This window comes from Papio anubis, chromosome 6 (genome assembly GCF_008728515.1).
Source record: "Papio anubis isolate 15944 chromosome 6, Panubis1.0, whole genome shotgun sequence".
Lineage (NCBI taxonomy): Eukaryota > Metazoa > Chordata > Mammalia > Primates > Cercopithecidae > Papio > Papio anubis.
Window position 1 is genome coordinate 74,905,981 of NC_044981.1, and position 23,123 is coordinate 74,929,103.

At 39.6% G+C, this 23,123-nt stretch overlaps 1 protein-coding gene across 2 annotated transcripts in view; it reads left to right on the plus strand.

Moving 5' to 3' along the window:
• The window catches only part of SH3BGRL2 (SH3 domain binding glutamate rich protein like 2), a 69,483-nt gene that overhangs the window by 31,487 nt on the left and 14,873 nt on the right, over nt 1-23,123 (plus strand). The window contains exons 1-2 of one of the 2 annotated variants that reach the window (XM_009205573.4): nt 9,446-10,186; nt 11,660-11,845. In XM_009205573.4, the coding sequence (XP_009203837.1) occupies nt 10,097-10,186; nt 11,660-11,845 (276 nt within the window). In that variant the 5' untranslated portion in view covers nt 9,446-10,096. Of the gene's footprint in view, nt 1-9,445; nt 10,187-11,659; nt 11,846-23,123 lie in introns of those variants that run through there. The other variant, XM_003897833.4, reaches the window with a different exon arrangement.

A 23,123-nucleotide genomic window follows, 5' to 3' on the forward strand; every position in this document is an offset into this window, starting at 1 on the left:
TTGTCTGTAAAGGATTTTATTTCTCCGTCGCTTATGAAGCTTAGTTTGGCTGGATAGGAAATTCTGAGTTGAAAATTATTTTCTTTAAGAATGTTAAGTATTGGCCCCCACTCTTATCTGACTTGTAAGGTTTCTGCCAAGAGATTCGCTATTAGTCTGATGGGCTTTCCTTTGCTGGTAACCCAACTTTTCTCTCTGGCTGCCCTTAACATTTTTTCCTTCATTTCAACTTTGGTGAATCTGACAATTATGTGTCTTGGGGTTGTTCTTCTCGAGTAGTATCTTTGTGGTGTTTTCTGTGTTTCCTGAATTTGAATGTTAGCCTGCCTTGCTAGGTTGGGGAAGTTCTCCTGTATAGTATCCTGAAGAGTGTTTTCCAACTTGGTTCAATTCTCCCCATCACTTTCAGGCACACCAATCAAATGTAGATTTGGTCTTTTCACATAGTCTCATATTTCTTGGAGGCTTTGTTCTTTTCTTTTTACTCTTTTTTCTCTATACTTGTTTTCTCACTTTATTTCATTAATTTGATCTTCAATCACTGATATCCTTTCTTCCACTTGATCAGATTGTCTATTGAAGCTTGTGCATGCATCACAAAGTTCTTTTGCCATGGTTTTCAGCTCCATCAGATCATTTAAGGTCTTCTCTACACTGTTTATTCTAGTTAGCTATTTGTATAATCTTTTTTCAAGGTTTTTAGCTTGCTTGTGATGGGTTGTAACATCCTCCTTTAGCTCGGAGAAGTTTGTTATTACCGACCTTCTGAAGCCTATTTCTGTCTACTCGTCAAAGTCATTCTGTGTCCAGCTTTGTTCCATTGCTGGTGAGGGACTACAATCCTTTGGAGAGGTGCTCTGGTTTTTAGAATTTTCAGCTTTTCTGTTCCAGCTTCTCCCCATCTTTGTGGTTTTATCTAACTTTGGTCTTTGATGTTGGTGACCTACAGATGGTATTTTTTTGTGGACACCCTTTTTGTTGTTGTTGTTGCTACTCCTTTCTGTTTGTTGGTTTTCCTTTTAACAGTCAGGTCCCTCAACTGCAGGTCTGTTAGAGTTTGCTGGAGGTCCACTCCAGACCTGCTGGCCTGGGTATCACCAATGGAGGCTGCAGAATAGCAAATATTGCAGAACAGCAAATATCACTCCCTGATCCTTCCTCTGGAAGCTTTGTCCCAGAGGGGCACCCACCCGTATGAGGTGTCTGTCGGTCCCTACTGGGAGGTGTCTCCCAGTTAGGCTACACAAGGATCAGGGACCCACTTGACGAGGTAGTCTGTCCGTTCTCAGAGCTCAAACACCATGCTTGGAGAACCACTGCTCTCTTCAGAGCTGTCAGACAGGGACGCTTAAGTCTGCAGAAGTTTCTGCTGCCTTTTGTTCAGCTATGCCCCACCCACAGAGGTAGAGTCTGTAGAGGCTGTAGGCCTTGCTGAGCTGTGTTGGGCTCTGCCCAGTTTGAGCTTCCCACCACTTTGTTTACCTACTCAAGCCTCAGCAATGGTGGCCGCCCCTCCCCCTGCCAGGCTGCTGCTGCCGCCTTGCAGGTCGATCCCCCTGCCAGACTGCTGCGCTAGCAACGAGCAAGACATGGGGCCCACCACGCAGGAGAGAATCTCCTAGTCTGCCAGTTGTTAAGACCGTAGGAAGAGTGCAGTATTTGCGTGGGAGTGCCCTGTTTTTCCAGGCAGAGTCTGTCATGGCTTCCCTTGAGTAGGAAAGGGAAATCCCCCGACCCCTTGTGCTTCCCAGGTGAGGTGAAGCCCCGCTGTGCTTCGGCTCGCCCTCTGTGGGCTGCACCCACTGTCCAACCAGTCCGCATGAGATGAATCAGGTACCTCAGTTGGAAATGCAGAAATCACCCATCTTCTGCGTCGAACACACTGGGAGCTGCAGACTGGAGCTGTTCCTATTCACCCACCTTGGAACGGACTTGTGATTGGATTTAATGTTTAGCTCTTTTAGCATGCCAGGCACTGCACTAAGAACTTTATGAACATTATGACATTTAAATTTCATAGCAGTCCTCTATGCTGAATTATTATCTGTATTTTACAGATGAGGAAACCAAGGCTTGGTAGAATAAGTAACTTGACCAAGGTGACACAGACCCACCCCTTTTTGACTGTTCAGGACTAGAACATTAATAAAGCCAATTGGCCCCATTGAAGATCAGGCTGCTGCCTTTGGCATCACTGTCACCATGTTCAGTCCAGCAGAGCTACATGTTCACAGACCAACCAGAGTCCCACACAGACCTCAGTGTTCTGCTTGCAGCAGCCAGACCTACTTCCCATTCATCAGTCATATAAAGGTTTTTGTTAACAGTTTGGTAGTTGAAATTATGTTATGTTCCATGATATCAATTAGCTATTCCAGGAAACCAATGGAAAGATGTTACATTAAAATAACTCGCTGAAATATTTCATTTGAAAGACTTTAGGAGACAAGATTTAGAAAAATCTGTGTAAAGTCCCTGTGTTTTAGTACTGCTAGGTAGCCTACTACTAATAACCATTTTTTATCATTTAAAAAGTCGCCCAGGCACAGTCGCTCACACCTGTAATCCCAACACTTTGAGAGGCTGAGGAGGGCGGATCATGAGGTCAGGAGCTTGAGACCAGCCTGACCAACATGGTGAAACCTCATCTCTACTAAAAATACAAAAATTAGCAAGGCATGGTGGCGGGTGCCTGTAGTCCCAACAACTCAGGAGGCTGAGGCAGGAAAATCGCTTGAACCCAGAAGGAGGAGTTTGCAGTGAGCTGAGATTGAGCCACTGCACTCCAGCCTGGGCAACAGAGTGAGACTCTATCTCGAAATAAATAAATAAATAAATAGTCAGCAAATTTGAAACACTTACATATTTTATTTTGAAACACTTACATCTTTAGAACACACCTAAATCTCCAATGTTAGAATATATGTTTTAATACATTAGCATAAGTACTCAATATAATTCATACATGCAATAAGATAACCATGGAGATTTTAGAAACAAAAAACATTCATAATACAACAGAAACATCCTTCCCCAAAACATTTGTTATTATGGCAACTATATAAAGTATACTTCTAAATGTTTACTCCCTGGAAGGTTCTATGAAAAATAAAAGTCTCAGTGTGATGAGATTATGGGTTTTTTAAAATTAAAAAATTTCAAATGGGAAAGATGATTTACCATATTATAAACATGTAAAAAAGGAAATCAATGCAAATTGATCAAGAAAACAGGACCAAAAATATTGACTGGTTAAAAGAAAACTAAAGTTAAAAGTATGAATTCAAGCTTAATAATATTTATTTGTTTAATACAAATATATGCCTATGTAGTAAGTGCCAGGGACTGTGCTAGTGATACATAGATGGAAAATCACAGCCTTTTCTATCATTAAAATTATATTGTTTTATAACATGTACTGACAGTTTTTCAAAAATTGACCTTTATTTTGTAATCTGTTTTTCTGACAGTGATTCTATAAAACTCAAGCTTCAGTCTTTTGTAAGTCAGCCTCTTTATCCTTGGCTTGGTAATTTGGTATTTACTTTCTAGTAAGATAAACTGAAACAGAAACTGGAGACACTGTACTTTATGTATAATCTCTCATTTAGTTAAGCAGCATTAGAACATTGCCAGTTAGCAAATGGCATCTTGGGGGTTACTCTACACCCCTGCTCTACTCCCCAACAATGAGGCATACTGCTGAGGGTTTCAGTTAGGAATGTATTCATTTGCAAGTAACAGAGAACCTGTCTAACTTGAGCTTGAACAGAAGTGTTTCAGTCTCTCCTGGTAAGTCTGGAGGCTGAACTTATTCAAGGCCTGCCTTGATGGGATTCTCTTGGCTTTTTCTGATGCCTGTCACCTCAAGGTGGAAAGGCTGCCCCGCACCACTAGCCCTCACATCTGGATGCCACGCTGGAAGAATGAGGAAGGGCAGGGAAAAGAGGCTTTAGCATTGTAATCTGTTGGCTTCAGCAGGAAAGCCAAGCTCTGTCTAGAAGCTCCACCTAGCACACTTAGGTGCACACCTCACTGGCCAGATCTGGGTCATGTGGCTGCTTCAGCAATAAGTGTGACTGGGAAAACTGGAGCTTTAGTTTTTTAGGCTTCACAGGGGAGATCATGAATGGCTTTGGTGTTTAACTAGGCTAATGTCTGCCACAGTACTTTCTGCCATTTGCATCCTCTTTTATGACAGCATAATGCCTAGTAAAGCCAAGAATGGGGTTTTATTTAAAGAATTTGCCATGAAATTAGGTATATTTTTGGTGCCCTACTCAATCACTGGAAAGTTCCTGAGGTCTTTGACAAGGGAAAGAGCCTCAGTCCTTTCCTCCCTTTTTAGTTGAAAGGAAGAATCATCTTAGGGCCTTCTACTTTCCTTAATCCAGTCCAGGCCCTCCTTTGTACATTTTGTCAAGCTATTTAAAAAAACCTTATCTTTTCCCTTCTATTTTCTCTCACTGTCTTTGACTTTTTTCCATTTGAGATACATAAGAGGTCCTAATCAGTCTTACGTCTACCCCACGTCAGAATAAAGAAAGCCGTGTGTTTGAAGTGTGAAAGCAGGTGAAATAAAGAACCATTGTGTTGAATATCTAAGGCCTTTGAAAGCATTCAGAAGTTGCTATATTTTTGATGGAGGCCACTTCTAGGGCAAAGATAGAAAAGCTAGTATGTTTGAGTACATGAAACAATTGAGTAGGTGCCCATTACTGCTTAGGCCTTTTCTTAATTTTCCAGTGAACCTATGGAAAAAAGATAGTTGAGTTCTGTTAAAAGAAAAGCTTTACGCAGATTATATTTAACAGGGTTTCGTTGAGTCAAGAATATTTTGAGAATTGGGCAGCCCCCGAACCAGCATAGGTTCAGAAGGACTCTGACGCTGCTTCATAGTCACAAAGAATTTATGTACAGAAAAAGGAAGTTAGGTACAAAAACGGGAATAATCTAATGGAAGTAAGATTAGTTACATCTTGGCGTTTGCCTTGTTTGGACACAGTTTGAACAGTTGCCTGCCTTAATTGGCTGAAATGCTGTGATTGGTCCAAGAGTAGGTTACAGTCTGTTTACGTATCTGGTTAGGTTACAATTCACTATGGATGGAGAAACCTTTTTTTTTTTTTTTTTTTTTTTTGAGACAGAGTCTCACTCTGTCGCCCAGGCTGGAGTGCAGTGGCGCAATCTCGGCTCACTGCAAGCTCTGCCTCCCGGGTTCACGCCATTCTCCTGCCTCAGCCTCCTGAGTAGCTGGGACTACAGGCGCCCGCCACCGCACCCGGCTAATTTTTTGTATTTTTAGTAGAAACGGGGTTTCACCGTGGTCTCGATCTCCTGACCTTGTGATCCGCCCGCCTCGGCCTCCCAAAGTGCTGGGATTACAGGCATGAGCCACCGCGCCCGGCGGATGGAGAAACCTTTAGGCTGAACTCAAAATATGTAAGGAGGTAGCTTTAGGCTAAGTTTTCTTTCTTTTTTTTTTTTTTAAATTGAGACAGAGTCTTACTCTGTTGCCCAGGCTGGAGTGCAGTGGAGTGCAGTGATCTCAGCTCACTGTAACCTCTGTCTCCTGGGTTCGAGGGATTCTCCTGCCTCAGCCTCCTGAGTAGCTAGGATTACAGCTACTCAGCCATGACAGCCAGTTAATTTTTGTATTTTTAGTAGAGACGAGGTTTCACCATGTTGGCTAGGCTAGTCTCGAACTCCTGACCTCAGGTGATCTGTCCACCTGGGCCTCCCAAAGTACTGGGATTACAGGCATGAGCCACCACTCCTGGCCTTAGGCTAAACTTAATTTAGCAGTTTATTGCACAGGTTTGGAAACGGAAGTTAAGAGAGAAGCCAAGTAATATCTCCAAGGCTACCCGTCTGTCAGGGTCAAGATTAAAACCAGGACAATCTGGCTCTAAAATACATTCCATCCCCCAGTTTTCCTTGTTGTCCTCTGTGGCTCATTTGTCTTCAGTTAAACTTGCTTTCCCATTATCGTTCGTATTCAGTCTCAATGTTAAAAAACACTCCTATTCAAATTGATTATGTCTCTTTATTTCCTAGTGAGTCCCAAGGTCCCAGGGTGCAGCATTAGCTATGTATACCCTGGAATTCAAACATGACTAGACGTGTCAGGAAGCCTATGGAAGGAATCTGGCAGGGGCTGCTTAATTATATAAGTTAACTGGCATCTTCCTGGGAAAGAAGTAATCCTACAAGAAGAGAGTAGAGGCATGCAAGTTTACTTAGCAGTCAGTGTCACAGAGTAGGGGGTTAAGGCTGAGTCACAAGCAAGGTAATTATTTAACCTGTTTTCTGATCCAATCCCTAGGGACTCTTGGGGCCAGGAGGTTGCCAGTGAAGGTTCCAAGTGTCTTCACTAAGATTTCCACAGGTCATCGGGTGTTCACGCAGAGTCAGGAGACTCCGCAGCTTACTGCCCAGGGCCCTGTGGGGGTGAGTCACCAGGGCTTGGGTGCAGGCATTGGGATCCTCAGGAGATTCATGGATCTAGAGTCAAAGGGTAAAGGCTTATACATTGAGTGGCCAAGAAGGCTGCTTCAAAGTACATTTGAGGGAGCAGTTTGCTTCAGAGTTCCTGAAGTTAGTGGGGGGACGTGCTTGAGGGTGATGGAATACTAAGTTAGTAATGGGAAGCAGATTCAGGGAAATACCAACACATCTGCATAATTCTCAGTTGCCATATTTGCAAATGTATCAACAATTTAATAAAACCGTTTGAGCAATACAAAACACTTTTTGTTTCATTATGTACTTGCAACTATTAAAATTAACTGACAGTAGAATTTATGTAAACATGCAACCACGTACTACTTTCTTTTTAAGTCATTGTCAAAGTTAGAAGCAAAGTTTTTTTCGCATTAGGGTCTAGAGACTCTTCTGAATTATTTCGGCTATGTACAGTTAGATGTAGCCTCCTAAGCACAATGCTTTTCAAAATTGTGCCACTTTGGGATTGAGAAATACTGTCATTTGATCCACATTCCCATTGGGCTAAATGTAAGTTACATTTGTTCCTAAATTAAATTACTCACTTAGTTTGAATAGTTTCTCTTGAACATCACCTGGAAATCTTTGATGTTCAGGACTGGAATAATTCTTGAATCATCCATTCAGTTAATATTTATTGAGGGCCTCCTGCACGCTGGTCCTTCTGCTTCCAGAATTGACGTTGTAGAGAGAGAGGTGAGAACAAAAACAAAGGGCATATAAATAAATAAAATTTTAATAAATTTAGGCAATAAAACTTCACCAAGGTGGTTCGAGAGGGCTCTTTGAAGAGGTGATACATTTCATGAGCCCTCAAGGGTAAAAGGAATCAGCCTTGTTGTTGGTTGGGAGGAAAGTTCCCCATCTCACAGGCCCTTCTACCTGTGAACATCTTGTCTAGTCATTAACAAATGTTTAATAAAACCGACAAAATCTCCTGGCCTTGGGGAATTTATATTCTTTTTTTTTTTTTTTTTTTGAGACAGAGTTTCGCTCTTGTTGCCCAGGCCAGAGTGCAATGGCGCAATCTCCGCTTACTGCAACCAGGTTCAAGTGATTCTCCTGCCTCAGCCTCACAAGTAGCTGGGATTACAAGCATGCGGCACCACGCCTGGCTAATTTTTGTATTTTTAGTAGAGATAGGGTTTCACCATGTTGGTCAGGCTGGTCTCAAACTCCTGACCTCAGGTGATTCACCTGCTTCAGCCTTCCAAAGTGCTGAGATTACAGGAGTGACCCACTGCACCCAGCCAGGGAATTTATATTCTAGTGGGGGAGATGGACAAACAAATACATAATCTATACAGTCTGTCAGATGCCGAATGCTGTGGTGAAAAATACAGCAGTGAAGGGGGAGTAGAGAGTTCTGGGGTAGCTGGTAAAAGTGTAAAATCAGGTGGTCAAAGGAAGGCTCACTGAGAAAGGGAACTTTGACCCAGAAATGAAGATTTGTGATCTAGCTCAAAGGTTGGCAAGCCTTTTCTATAAAGGGCAGCTAGTCAATATTTTAGGCACTGGGGGACCACACGGTCTCTGTTGCAACTTCTCAACTCTGCCATCGTAGGGAGAAAGCAGACATAGACAATATGTGAGTGAATGGGTGTTGTTGTGTTCCCATAGAGCTTTGTTTATGGACACTGGTGTTTATATTTCATATAACTTTTACATGTCATGGAATACTATTATTCTTTTGACTTTTTCCCCCAGCTGTTTAAAAATATAAAGACAATTTTTGGCTGCTGGCCATACAAAAACGGTCAGTGGGCTGGATTTGGGCCTTAGGCCATATTTTGCCTACTCCCAATCTAATGCAAGAGATTCTGTGTTCCCTTTAATTGCTTTGTATGGTGTATAGTAGTGTTTGAATGTTAAGGTGAAATGCACTCTTCATCCTTTTGGATAACCTGCCTGTTCTAGTTCCAACATGTTGGCTGTTGCTCTGTGGAGTAGATTAAGAAAATTCCTGTGTTTATCCAGTGATAAATATTCACTCACATATATTAAGTTTATGTCTTACAGCTTTTATTGCCAGGCTCTACTGTGCAGTAATAGCTTTTATTTTCAATCCTTCATCATAATACAGTATTTCTGAAGTCATTTTAAGTAGCAATTAAGAATTGCATTTGGGTGCAGGCTATAGAAAACTGGATGAAGAGTGGCTTAACTTATTAAAGGTTTATTTATCTAATACAGAAAGGTATAGATAGGTTGTGCATGAAGAGACTGGGGTGGCAGCTACAAAATATCATTAAGGACCCAGGCTACTGTCTTTCTGCTTGGCCATCCTTAGCATATAGTATTTTCACATACTTATGGCGTTTGTTTTCACATTTGTGAAATGATTTCTGCACTTCCAGGCACCATATCTGCATTTCTGCAAGTAAGGAGACTAGAGAAGGGCAAAAGTCTGCTTTATGTTTTCTTTCATTTAAGTGAAGCCTTCCCAAGGACTATCTGCCTCACATCTCATTGGTCAGAACTGTATCATGTGATTCCCTCTAACAGTAGAGGTGTTTGGGTAAACATGATTTTGCAGCCGAGCACATTGCTTTTCTAAGTAAAACCAGGCTTCTGTATTTAGAAAAAGAGGGAGATTGGTTACTGGGTAAATAACTACCATTGTTTTGCTTTTAAGGGTGTTTAAGTAAATAATAAAAAAAAAAACCAGGTGAGTTGAAGGTACCTTCCACCCATGGATAAAATGATGTAAGATGAAGCCAGGCACAGTGGCTTATGCCTATAATCCCAGCACTTTGGGAGGCCGAGGCAGGCAGATCACCTCAGGTCGGGAGTTCAAGATCAGCCTGACCAACATGGAGAAACCCCATCTCTACTGAAAATACAAAAATTAGCCATGTGTGGTGGCACATACTGAAGACTGAGGCAGGAGAATCACTTGAATCCGGGAGGAGGAGGTTGCGGTGAGCCAAGATTGTGCCTTTGCATTCCAGTCTGTGCAACAAGAGCGAAACTCTGTCTCAAAACAAAACAAAACAAACAAACAAACAAAATGACATAGATGAAAGCAGTGACTGTTGGCCCACAATTTACTTCTCTTCTATTTGCTCAGGAAATTCCTTTTGATATTGATTGTAAGATGCATTTCATTTCAGAAGAGTTGAAGTGTGGGGAGAATAAAAAATTCATTGTGTGAAGGAAATGATTGTGTATGTTATGGTTATTTGGACTCTGGAATTAAGCCCAGCACATGAAGTGCCCTTGATGGCTTCCTGTTGCCTCATGGGAAGCCTCTCTGTTACCTGGGCCTCACCTAGTAGGCTGGCTGGTGTCTTCCTCTAAGTTCCTGCTTCCTGAACAGCCTGCCCCCGCCACCCTAGGTTGAGTGCTCCCAGTTCCAGGTCATGTTCACCTCTGCAGGCCTGACAAACAGGCTGTGGTAGTGTGACACATCTTCCTTCCTGATGCTAATGTCACAAACATCCACTTGAAAACTTCCTTCTCTGGGTTAAGTTTCTCCTACCTTGTTATTTGGGTGATTTGCTATAGTACTAGCTAATTTTCTAAGGTTTTAACTGTTTTGTTTTTTTCATTTCTTCTTTTTAAGCAATCTGCCCTTTCTTATAAGTGAATTATGGAAGCCAGTGACTCAACAAAATGCTTTGAGTTCTGCTTCATGTCACACTGGGAAAACGTGATTTGTATAAAACAGGGCATCTCCGTGGTATGTACTGCCATCCTCCAAGCTGTTCTGTGGACGCTAGGGTGCCACCTCTCTCTCATTGCAATACATTTCTTCTGTTTACTCTTTTGAATATTAACACATTTATTATAATATTCAAAACATTTTAAAGTAAAACTCTTGCTCCCACTTTGTGTCCTTACCCAATTCCTGCTCCCCAGCCCTTGGTTAACCGCTTCTATTAGTTTCTTATATGACCTTCAGGAATTTTTTAAAACAATATAAAAATAAGCAAATATGACTGTGTTCTTATTTTTCTCCATTTTTTTTTAAAGTGACCTTAGTCTACATATAGTTCAGCTCCTTGTTTTTCTTTTTAACCTACTAATATGTCTTGGAGAGCTTTTCATAACAGCGTTAACAGTACATACAGAGCTTCTCTTTTTTTTCTTTATAAGCTGCATAGTGTTAAGGTGATCTCTTTAAAGCACAAACCTGGACATGCCTCCTGGTCATCAGATTAAAAAAAAAGAGCATATATATATTGGTTTGGCACTATCTGCCATTTCAGGTGTCTTCTGGGGGTCTTGGAATGTGTCCCCCATGGATAAGGAGAGACTACTGTGTTTTCATTCCATTTCAATTAGTGAATAGGTACTCTTAAGAAGGTAGGCAACATTTTGAAAACTGCAGATGGATTTGCAGCTCCTCAAGAGCACATCTGACCCCTAGTGACTGAAGAAGGAAAAGTGAAAGATCAGAGGAATGAAAAGGGTTAAGAAACAGAGTTCAAAGTAAGATGATATTCGTTGTTTACTCTCACGTTAGAAGTGAAGAACATTTTTCTCCTGTGAATTGATGAAAGGATGCTTTCATGGTAGTGGCTACAGCTGTGGAATTTCTGAAGAAGGCTGCTGAGGAGAATAAAAATGTTGCTGCTGTCATGAATCAATGAAATGTCGACATCTCAGATGGGCTATACATGGTTTTCAGATGGTTTTGGGCAAAGGGAGCTTTTATGACTATAAATGTCACCTTCTTGAAAGGGTGCGGGTGGGGTAGGGGATGGGATGGGGAGTGGTTATGGCCCACTGAGAACTAAGTCACTCTCTCATCTCATAGTCCATTCTTTCCAAGCCACCTGGATTGTGCTCCGGAGTTCTGGGCAGTCTAGGTTGAAGAAATGACTGTGTTAGTGACCGGGTGCGGTGGCTCATACCTGCAATCCCAGCACTTTGGGAGGCTGAGGTGGGTAGATTACTGGAGCCTAGGAGTTTGAGACCAGCTTGGGCAACACAGAGACTCCATCTCAAAACAGAACGACAACATCAAAGAAACAACTGTGTTGGGACTGGCTTAGTCCTCCACTGGGTATCTAGTGAGTGGACAGTGTGTGACACCTATATAAATCACCTCTTTTTATGTATCAATGACATAAATCTAGTTCAGTTTGGAAGTATATACCTACTGTTTCAGATAAGGATTTCTACTTATTTGTTTGTCTTCTCTCTTTAGATAAAGAAGAAGCAGCAAGATGTGGTTAGATTTCTGGAAGCCAACAAGATAGAGTTTGAGGAGGTGGATATCACAATGTCAGAAGAACAGAGGCAGTGGATGTACAAAAACGTCCCCCCGGAAAAGAAACCCACTCAGGGCAACCCCCTGCCCCCTCAGATATTCAATGGCGACCGATACTGTGGAGTAAGTGGCTAGACTGTTATCATGCTGTTTCTTTTTATTATCCAAAACACATGTCACTTAGAGTTCAGGTGGGTTTTTCCAGTGAAGACTGTGACTTCACCCAATGCCCGTTCAGGTCCGCAAGTCTAACAGAGGGTGAAGTTGAGAAGGGATGTGAGTCCGAGGTCATGGACTGTGTATGTATGTGCAAGGGCTGTGTGGTATGTGAATGTGAGTGCACATGTGTCTGTCGGTCTGAGCTCTGTCTTTGCTTTGGGAACAGCAGTAGGAAGGGAAGCTCTGTGTGTGTGTGTTTGTATGCATGTATGTATGTGTGTATTCTGTTTTAAATTTTGAAGCATTAAAAATAATCATTTTATTATTAAATTATTAATCAAATTATTTTTTGATTAATACATTTTAGGGGGCAGAGTAGTAGAGGGGAATAATTATCTTTGAATATCCCTTTATGGTATAAATAACTGCTAATAGCTGATTGTAAACCAGAGTTCCATTTCTTATGATAATGAGCCAGAGGGATGATTAAGAATATCAGTGCACCTCATATATGAACATATATCGGGTGCTTTCCTGCTGCATGTAGCATAGGAGAAGATGAAGAAGTCACTTTCATCTATTTATCTACCTACTTTCTTACTCCTTAGGTTAAGAAAAATAGTTGAGAAACTTCTGTCTAAAGAGTAAGTTAGGATTTGCCTTTTTCCATATCTCTGAGTATCTAAGTCAGTGTTTATTTTTGGACCTGTACTATAGTTATTTAAGGACGGTCTAAAGAAGAAGGAGCCACAGAGCTGAGGTGCTTGAGATGAAATAAATACTAGGCTGTAATTGGCATGGAGGAAAGGAATAACAGAGAGCCTTTGGTGGCTTCAAGGAAAACAATCCCTTCCCCCACGTGCATAATGGAGAATGAGGAGTTGCAACATAAAGCCGTGTGTAGATTATACAGAGAATTCTTACCTGTAGCATCCTGAGGAGAATCCTGAACATGGCGTTAGACATAACTGAGTTCTAGTTCTGCCTTATGTCGTCTGGGACAGCTTTGGAAAGTTACTTATCTTTTTAAAAGCCCAAGTTTTCTTATCTTTAAGCAAGGGATAGTATCTGTCTTACTTTGTGATAGTTTCGAAAGCATTTCTTAAGCATATTATTATATAAAAATGAAGGCTGTTATTTTATGGGATTTTTAATATCATTATTTTATATTTTATTGAGAGAAGTGTGTGGTAACCAAGGGTGTATTTTATTCATGATTAGCAAGGATATAAAATGTACTCTTGTGCCTGCAGACCTAAATGATGTAATAGCTGAAAATGTTTGCAAAGTATACAGTTCAAAATAAAATAAAGCTGTAAGTCAAATAGTGCTAAAAGGCTTAAAACAAAAATCTAGCAGTTTTCTGTCCATCAGACTTCGAGGCGATGAAAATGCTTTTCTAGTCTTAGGGTTTAATGGTAGTTTCTGGGTACAGAATTCTAGGTTGGAAAGGATTTTGATGATACTGATTCAGTGTCCCCTAGTTTTCAGTGCTACAATTGAGATGTCTAATGCCGTTTTCCTTGATTGTTTATATGTTTTTGTCAGTTTTTTCTATGAAAAATTTTAATCTCTTATTCATATATGTATTCACCACATCTTTTGGTGAATTACTATGGTATGAGCTATTTTTCATTCATTGTGCTGAGTGCTCAGTATGCCTTTTAAGAAATTCTGTGATTGCTGATTACATGTGTTCTTATATTATTTTTCCTGAAAATTGTCTCCCTACTTTTTTCCTTGTTCCCTTTCTCTTGAGTGCCTATTAATTTGGATATTGGATTTCTTACATTGATTTTCTAATACTTTAATCTTTTTTTTCTAATGTCTACCTATTTGATTTTTGATCTTTCTGAGAAAGTACAAAATCCTTTCAATGAATTTTTGTCCTTTTCTCCCCATTTCTTGCTCTGTGATTCTTTTTAATAATGTTGTATTTCTATTAAATAAATACAAGATCTTAACTAAAGATATTAAATGTGATTTATTTGAAGTTTTCTTCTGTTACTGTGTTGTTCCTGTTTTCACTGATTTTTTTTTTCACTTCGTTTTGGTTATTTTTCTCAGGTGGGGTGGGCTTTCCTTAGATGTATGTCGAGCCTTGTCTTTTGTTCATGTAAGAGGTGAGACTAGGAAGCTCACTAGAAGCTGCGTATGTGTCTTATATGAATGCAGGCTTGTTTCCCTGTGGGATGCCTCAGTAGCCTGTTAGCATTCTCATTGCAAATATTGATAGTAGTATCTTTTCTCAGTAGGTCTTTTCTCAGATGATGGTTTAATTTTTCCAGAGAATGGCCTTTGAGTCTCCTACTTTGGGAATCTCTGCCTGGCTATTAGAGTTCTGGACCTGTAGGGTGAGGGAAATGGAAGGTCTCACTCTCTAGCATGCAGATTTTCACTTCCTATCCCTGTTTTCAGTCTCTCTTCAGTGCCCATGTGTATACGTTTTTTTGCTTCCCTCAAGCCATGTTTATTATTAATGTATTTATGTCTTCTAGCTCCTTCAAGGAGCGTGAGGCATCCTGGGATCTAACTGCTGCTTATACAGACTTTCAAACAATTTTTCTGTTTTCTGCTTTTGCCCACTCTCCGTACCTTCACAATAGATGATGCCTCCAGTTCCTGACCTTTTCTGGAGCCCTACAGCTTGCTTCTTGTTGATAGTACTTCTGCAGACATTGAGTTTTGACCATTCTCTTTTTTCTAAGATCTTTCACCATTTCTCTTCCCACTTACTGCTTATTTTGTGGTTCAGGCCTTTAGATCGAATCTCCTGGCTCTATTTTGAAAATCTTTGTTGTTTTGTTGACTTATGGAGAAAAAGGAAGTAGAGACATCTTTGTTCTATCATCATAAAAGCAGATAGTGCTGTTTGAATAGAGGAATATATTGAATGAATAAAATAATATAATGTAAAATACAGTTAATCTTACTCACCTTATTTTTATCTTTTTATGACTTCTAGCTCTCTATGTATCTTTGCCCTTTGGAGTCTGTGGAAATTTTTTCAAGTAGACTCTCTGGGAGCTGGCTAGAGGTTTATATTGTATATTGATTAGACTGTGCCAGGTAAATGGCATCTTCTCTGCTTGAACGGTGTTAGTCCTGTGGTGGTGGTCACGACAGTTGTTGGCGTACGCACCGTCATCATAGTCTGTTCTGGCGAGAGTTTTGAGACAGTGTCGGCTCTTATCAAGGTTAGGTAAATTTGACTTTGACACAAGCATTAGAGGGCAACTAACCACAGGCCTTGTTCATCTCACCTGCTTCTGTACACCTTGCTTTACCTAGTGATAGTTTCTGACTGGTCTCATCTGGTTGGTTAACCTGTGGAAACCTACTACATTGCGAGTGACGTGATCTAGAAAGCTTGTACATTCTTATTCTGTTTCCTGCAATTAGAAATTTATTACTTTATTTTAACCTGGATGAGCTAGGCATGTGAGACATAGAGTAAACAGCTGCTAAGCTACTTGGTAACCAGTGTGGACAATTGCCCTCTCTTTCATTTAGCAGTTGAATATCTTGCCTTTTGGAAAGAGTTCCCCACTGAATGGAATCTCCCTGGCATGACCAATCAGTTTTTTCTACCCCAGAATTTGAACACTGAGGGGATGATGTAGAAATACAGGGTCAGTTGGAGGTTGTTTGTGGCAGTGAGTGTCCGGGGGGATGGGGCCAACCATAGCTGTGGCTGGTGTCCTTATGGAGCTGATCTGGGGTGTGACATGAGTGTATTCTTGGCTACCCAGACAGGGAAATTCCTTCTGTTTTCTGAACTGGTCCTCTAGTTTTGACATAGAGTCTTGCCAACTCCCTGTGATACCTCCATAATTCCTTTCCCTCAAAGTTGCTAGTGTCTTTCTCAGTTATTTGCATCAAGAACCCAAACTGGCACAACTTATTCCTGGTGATTCCATGGAGTGGAATCAATTCTTACTGTGAGCAGGATTCTTCCTTCTCTGAGAATGTGGGTGACGAGATTCTAAAGGTAAAGGATCCAACACTTTGGCTTTTATGATGAATTGTAGTGTCTGATTTGGATTTTAGAAAGCTCTGGGCCTCATGTCCAAGGTTTTAACCCTTTATTCTCTCTCTGTGGAACTGGCATTTGTGCAATTCATCAGAAATGAAAACTTACCCACTTACACTAAAGGAAAGTACCTACTCCCCTTTCATTTCTTTTCTCTCTCTATTCAGCAAACAGGTGATTTAGATTTCTTTATATATTTTTATGAATTTAAAAATTTTCTTTTTTTTTTTTTGAGACGGAGTCTTGCTCTGCCCCAGGCTGGAGTGCAGTGGCGCAATCTCGGCTCACTGCAACCTCCACCTCCTGGGTTCACGCCATTCTCCTGCCTCAGCCTCCCAAGTAGCTGGGACTATAGGCGCTCGCCACTACGCCTGGCTAAGTTTTTGTATTCTTTAGTAGAGACGGGGTTTCACTGTGTTAGCCAGGATGGTCTCCATCTCCTGACCTCGTAATCCGCCCGCCTCGGCCTCCTAAAGTGCTGGGATTACAGGCGTGAGCCACCGCGCTCAGCCTAAAAATTTTCTTTATTGTGATAAAAACATATAACACCTACTATCTTAAGCACTTTTAAGTGTACAGTTCAGTAGTATTAAATATATTTACATTGTTGTGAAGCAGATCCCTAGAACTTTTTCATCTTGCAGATCTGAAACTCTATATCCATTAAACAACTCCCCTTTGCCCCCTTCCTCAGCTCCTGGTAACCACTATTCTACTTTCTCTCTATAAAGTATCTACTTTAGATAGTTCAACTAAGTGGAATCACACACTACTTGTCTTTTTGCAACTGGCTTCTTTCACTTGGCATAATATCTTCGAGGTTCATCCATGTTCTAGCATGTGACAAGATTTCCTTCCTTATCAAGACAGCATAGTATTCCATTGTATGTATTTGCCACATTTTGTTTATTTATTCATCCATTGATGGACATTTGGATTACATTCACCTCTTGGCTATTGTGAATAGTGCTGCTATGAACATGGGTGTGCAGATATCTCTTTGAAACCCTGTTTTCAGTTCTTTTAATTTTTAAAATTATTTTATATTTCTTTTATTTTAGATACAGGGAATACATGTACAGGTGTGTTACATGGGTATATTTCACTAAGATAGTGAGCATAGTACCCAATAGGTAGTTTTTTGACCCATATCCACTTCCCTTCCCACTCTAGTAGTTCGCAGTGTCAATTGTTCGCATTTTATGTCCGTGGGTCCTCGATGTTCAGCTCCCATATGTATGTGAGAACATGCAGTATTTGGTTTTCTGTTGGCCATTCTCACTGATGTGAGATGGTATCTCATTGTGATTTTGATTTGCATTTCTCTAATGATTAGTGATGATGAACATTTTTTCGTGTTTTTTTTGGCTGCTTTTATGTATTCTTTTGAGAAGTGTCTGTTCATGTCCTTTTAATGGGATTATTTGTTTTTTGCTTGTTGATTTAAGTTCCTTATAAATTCTGGATATTAGACCTTTGTCAGAAGCATAGTTTGTGAATATTTTCTCCCATTTGTAGGCTGTTTACTCTATTGATTGTTTCTTTTAAATATATATCTAGAATTGAGATTGCTAGATGGTATGCTAGTTCTATTTTTAATTTTGGGAGGAATAGCCAAATTATTTTCTATAGCAATTGTACCATTTTGCCTACCAAGATTACCTACCAACATTGCAGAGAGGTTCTAACTTCTACACATCCTCACCAACACTTGTTATTTTTTGTTATTTTTTAGATGGTATCTACTCTAATGAGCGTGAGGTGATAACTCATTGTGGTTTTGATTTGCATATCTCTGATGATTAGCGATGTTGAGCATCTTTTGAATGTGTTTGTTAGCCATTTGTATATTATCTTTGAAAAAGTATCTGTTCAGGTTCTTTGCTCATTTTAAAATTAGGTTATTTGATTTTTTTGTTTTTGAGCTGTTGGTGTCCTTTATATATTTGGATATTAATCCCTTATCTGATTGGCAAATATTTTCCCCCACTCCATAAGTTGCCTTTTCACTCTGTTGATTGTGTCCTTTGATGAACAAAAGGTTTTAAGCTTAATGTAGTCCCGTTTGTCTGTTTTTGCTCTTGTTACTTGTGCTTTTGGTATCATATCTGGGAAATCATTGTTTGCCAAATCCAATGTCATGGAGCTTTTCCCCTGTGTTTTCTTCTAGAAGTTTTATAGTTTTGGGCCTTGGGTTTATGTCTTTAATCTGTTTCGAGTTAGCTTTTGTACCTAGTGTAACATTAGGTTCTAACTTCATTCTTTTGCATGTAGATACCCAGTTTTCCCAATACTGTTGAAGAGACCATCTTTTTTCTCAATGAATGGTCTTGGTATGCTTGTCTGTTATTTGACCATATATAGAAGGGTTTATTTTGGACTCTCTGTTCTGTGCTATTAGTCTATATGTATGTCTCTATGTAGTATCACACTGTTTGATGACTATAGCTTTGTAATATGTTTTGAAATCAGAAAGTGTAAGTCCTTTAACTTTGTTCTTTTTCAAAATTGTTTTGGCTCTTCAGGGTCCGTTGATTTGCCATATGAATTTTAGGATGAGTTTTTTTTCTATTTCTGCGAAAACTGCTGTTGAAATTTTAATAGGGATCATGTTGAATCTGTAGATTGCTTTGGGTATTATTGACATCTATAATATTATCTTCTAATCCATGAACATGGGATATCCATTTATTTGAATCTCCTTTAAATTTTTTCAGCATGTTTTGTAGTTTTCAGTGTACAAGTCTTTTGCCACTTAGTTAGGTTTATTCCTATTTTATTATTTTTGATGCTGTTGTAAATAAAATTGTTTTCTTAATTTTCTTTGTCAGTTATTTATTTGCTTTATATATTGCCTCTTTGTAATTATTATTATTTTTTTTGAGATGGAGTCTCGCTCTGTAGCCCACGCTGGAGTCCCAATAATGGGATTAGGTTCTTAATGCTTCAGAAAAGATCCCAAATGCACTTAAAACATATGATCCCAAGACATTGTTCCCAAAAGTCTTACATAAACACTGCACTTGAGAACAATTGCAACTGTGTACACTTAGTTGTGCTTGGGCTGTGCTTCTGAGCCTCCACAAATGGTAAGAAAATGCTAACACATCTCCTTGTCTCCTTCCATGACAAGATGATTATTATATGTGTTGCTGATAAAACCAGAGTTGGGTTTCTCAGTACCTGGGGGTGCCCAAAGTCAGAGAATAAAGACTGCCCATCTGCCCAGAACATCCACTTGACTTGAAGATTTTCACCATGTTGCAAAACTTAATATTTTTAATAGCAAAACAAACACTGGTACTATAAAGACACATGCACACGTATGTTTATTGCAGCACTATTCACAATAGCAGAGACTTGGAACCAACCCAAATGTCCATCAATGATAGACTGGATTAAGAAAATGTGGCACATATACACCATGGAATACTATGCAGCCATAAAAAAGGATGAGTTCATGTCCTTTGCAGGGACATGGATGAAGCTGGAAACCATCATTCTCAGCAAACTATCACAAGGACAGAAAATTAAACACCGCATGTTCTCACTCATAGGTGGGAATTGAACAATGAGATCACTTGGACACAGGGCAGAGAACATCACATACCAGAGCCTGTTGGGGGGTAGGGAGCTAGGGGAGGGATAGCAGTAGGAGAAATACCTAATGTAAATGATGAGTTGATGGGTGCAGCAAACCAATATGGTACATGTATACCTATGTAACAAACCTGCACATGTGCCCTAGAACTTAGAGTATAATAACAATAAAAAGAAAACTGGCATATTATAAGTCAAGATGTCTCATTTCCATTAAGTTTTAAGATTAAACAAAGGTTCAAAGGAATTTCACATCTGTGGGGCCTCCTTCAAAATCCGTGCTTCAATCCTCTAGATCAGGGATCAAGCCACCTAGTAAATATTTTAGACTCTGAGGGCCATGTAGTTCTCTATTGCATATTCTTTTCTGTTTTGGTTTTTATTAGTTGTTTTTATTTTGTTTTTCAACCTTTACAAATACAAACATCCTTCCTTTTTTTTTTGAGATGGAGTATCGTTTTGTTGCCCAGGCTGGAGTGCAGTGGCACAATCACCACTCACTGCAGTCAGGTTCAAGCAATTTTCCTGCCTCAGCCTCTTGAGTAGCTGGGACTGCAGGCACACGCCACCATGCCTGGCTAATTTTTGTATATTTGGTAGAGGTGGGGTTTCACCATGTTGACCAGGATGGTCTTGATATCCTGACCTTGTGATCCACCCGCCTCAGCCTCCCAAAGTGCTGGGATTACGGGCATGAGCCACCGCTGCTGGCCGTAAACATCCTTCTTAGCTCACAGTCCCTTCCACCGTCTGCCCCTGCTCTGGACATACCATTCACATTTCCCTCTGCCTTTTGGAGTTCCTTAGTGGATATATTTGAGAAACACTGGATTGGCTGTTTCCCAGGTCTCTGTCCTGACAATTGAGTGTGTCATCTAGTAGAATGGAGTAGAACAAAACAATGGACAGAAATTTTGACCTACCTCGTAGCCTGTCTGCAGTAATAACGTGTTACTAGAGTTCTGTTTAGAGTCAGTGAGAAGAAAAAAAAGCAAAAGTCCAAAATTGTAACTATTATCCACAGGAGATTGTGCTCTAGTTTGAAGATATGGATGTTATTTATTTAGGGCTAATGGCTACATCTACTATATGATACTTAAGGGAAAGCCCTAAAAAATCACCCTACACTGATCTTCCTTACCTCATATACCCAGTTGATTACCAAATCCTGTAATTTTTACATCCTCCATAATTCTGCCCTGTTTTTCTCTCAAAGCTCAATCCAAAGGTGTGTTGTTATTACACTTTCTCTAATTAACTAGGACTCTGGTTATTAGTTCCTCTCCCCCATGCCCAGCAAACTTGTGCCTTATTATTGCTATTATGATAGTTATAGGTTTTTTTCATGTCTTTGCCTTCAGTTGGTTTCCAAGCACCGTGTGCTCACCTTTACCCTATTTATCTTAGTATGTGGTATCCATTAGGTTGCTAGGAACACAGAACATACCTAACAAACATGGTTATATGAATGGGTAAATACCTACACAGGTGTTTTCAGCTCAGGAGGTAGCCAGCCCATTCTGTTGGGACATGCCTTGTCAAGGTTCTGAGCATTTGCAGTATATAGTTTGAAGTCCGTTAAGCCAGACTGTGCTGCATTCCCATTTTATTAATAAAGTTCAAAGCCAGATTGTTAAAAGCAATCTTATTGAATCTACTTTTAAAATTTTACGATGAAATCCGTTTAGAAAACTAACTCTGTTAGAAGCTCACCTATCCCACAGGTAGCATTTTCTTAGGAACATTTATCTGCATTTGAAAATCTGTATTCCAAGGCCTTGTGTCTAAAAGATCAGTTATCTAATCAAGGAGAATCTTCTCCATCAGATATTTTCCTGTAAATATTCCTATGTGGCATCTTTCCAGATACCAGGAGGGGAAAGTTGAGTAGTAGAGAGGGTGTGATACAAATTCCCCTTTATGGTTGATTGCTGGTCAGCTGCGTGCCCGGAAGCAGAGCGATGTAATTCGATATTCTCTGCTGTTTTATCTTTTTGGTATAACTCTAGCTTTTATTCTTCCGTCTATAAATGTTTAATCTCCCATTTTCACCTTCCTGAGTTGTTTGCCTTAATATTCTACAGTGATGAATTCCTGGGATGTGACTTTCATAAAAATGATGACTTGTGCTGTGAATACTGAAAGCTTTCATCCAGACAGTTTGAGGCCTCCCCAGTTGCATGACTAGCAGTATATCTTAACTAATATCCAAACTGGTGGTTTTCTTTCTGTTTCAAATTCTCTCTCTTTCTGAGCCTTATGCAATTGGAGTTAATGAAGAGAGAACAAAACTGTTAAGACAATCAGGACTTGTTAATATCAATGTCAAGAGAAAGGGTCGAAAGTGAAAAGTTGGTTTTCCTCTGCTCTTCTTTAATGCAGCTTCCCTCATTTCCCCAACATGTAGCCTTTTCATGAGGCTCTGCTTTGTCATTTTTCTAAGTTATTGCCATTCATGCATTAATATCTATATCCCTTGATTTTAAATATTGGATAGTATTTACTTTTTCCTTTGAAAGTTGAAGAGAAATTGACATTCTTATAGCTTCTCTCATTTCTCCCCCATTTTGATATATGAATACGCATACACACATGAATTGCCTAAGTATGTCACATTGTCTTCTGTAACTATAATAATTATATAAATGTATATGTATATTGTTATAATTATATAAATACTATTCCCTACAGAACTGCTTAGTGTGAGCAGCCATAGATAGAGGAGGGTATGTAATCTTATGTTACTAAATCCCTGTGGCTTAAGGGAGAATGACACAAATGTCAATATCCAAGGGAATCTCTTAATACATTTTAACCTTTTCATTTCTTCCACTTCACATTTGTCTGGCAAACCTATGAGAGAAATAACTTTTCCTTCTTGTATTTTTTTTTTTAATTTGCGTGGACTATGTCCTGAAAATAATTTTGTTAACATAGTGTGCCTACCTAGTAAACCTTCTGAATGCTTTAATTTTTTGTAAGTCTTTCATTCTTAATTGATCATTTTGTTTAATATGAAAGACTAGATTTAAAACCAAGTTCCCCCAGGAAGCATTATTCCATTTTCCATATTCTTTGTATTGATTGGAAGACTTCATGCTTGCTAAATTAGATTCTTAAAGGTAGGTTGTTTTGCTTCTCTTTTAGAGAAGGTTTTAGGGTTTTCTTGGAGCTCTAGAATTTCATCAGTATGTGCCTTTTAAAAAAAATTCTGCTCAGCAATTAATAGGACTGCTCAATCTGAAAACTAATGTCTTTTTTTCACTGGAGAGCAAGTTCTGTTATTTCTTTGCCCCCTTTTTCCCCCCTCACTTCCATTGTCTTTCCTTTTCATCTTCAGGATCTTTTTCCTTTTGGATGAAGTTTTACCCTTATGTTCTGACTTTCAATACTCATGACTTACCTAATAATTTCCATCTCTTGGTCTTGATATTCTACATTCTGAGAGGCATTTGTAACTTTTATCTTCTAGATCTCTAGCCTGGTTTTTAGCTCTATGCTATCCTGCTTTTTATTCTTTTTATCTACTTTCTAATTTGGCAATCAAACTTAATTTTCAGGAGCTCTTTTGTTTCTTACTCCTTTAAAAATAGTGGCTTGTTCTTGTTT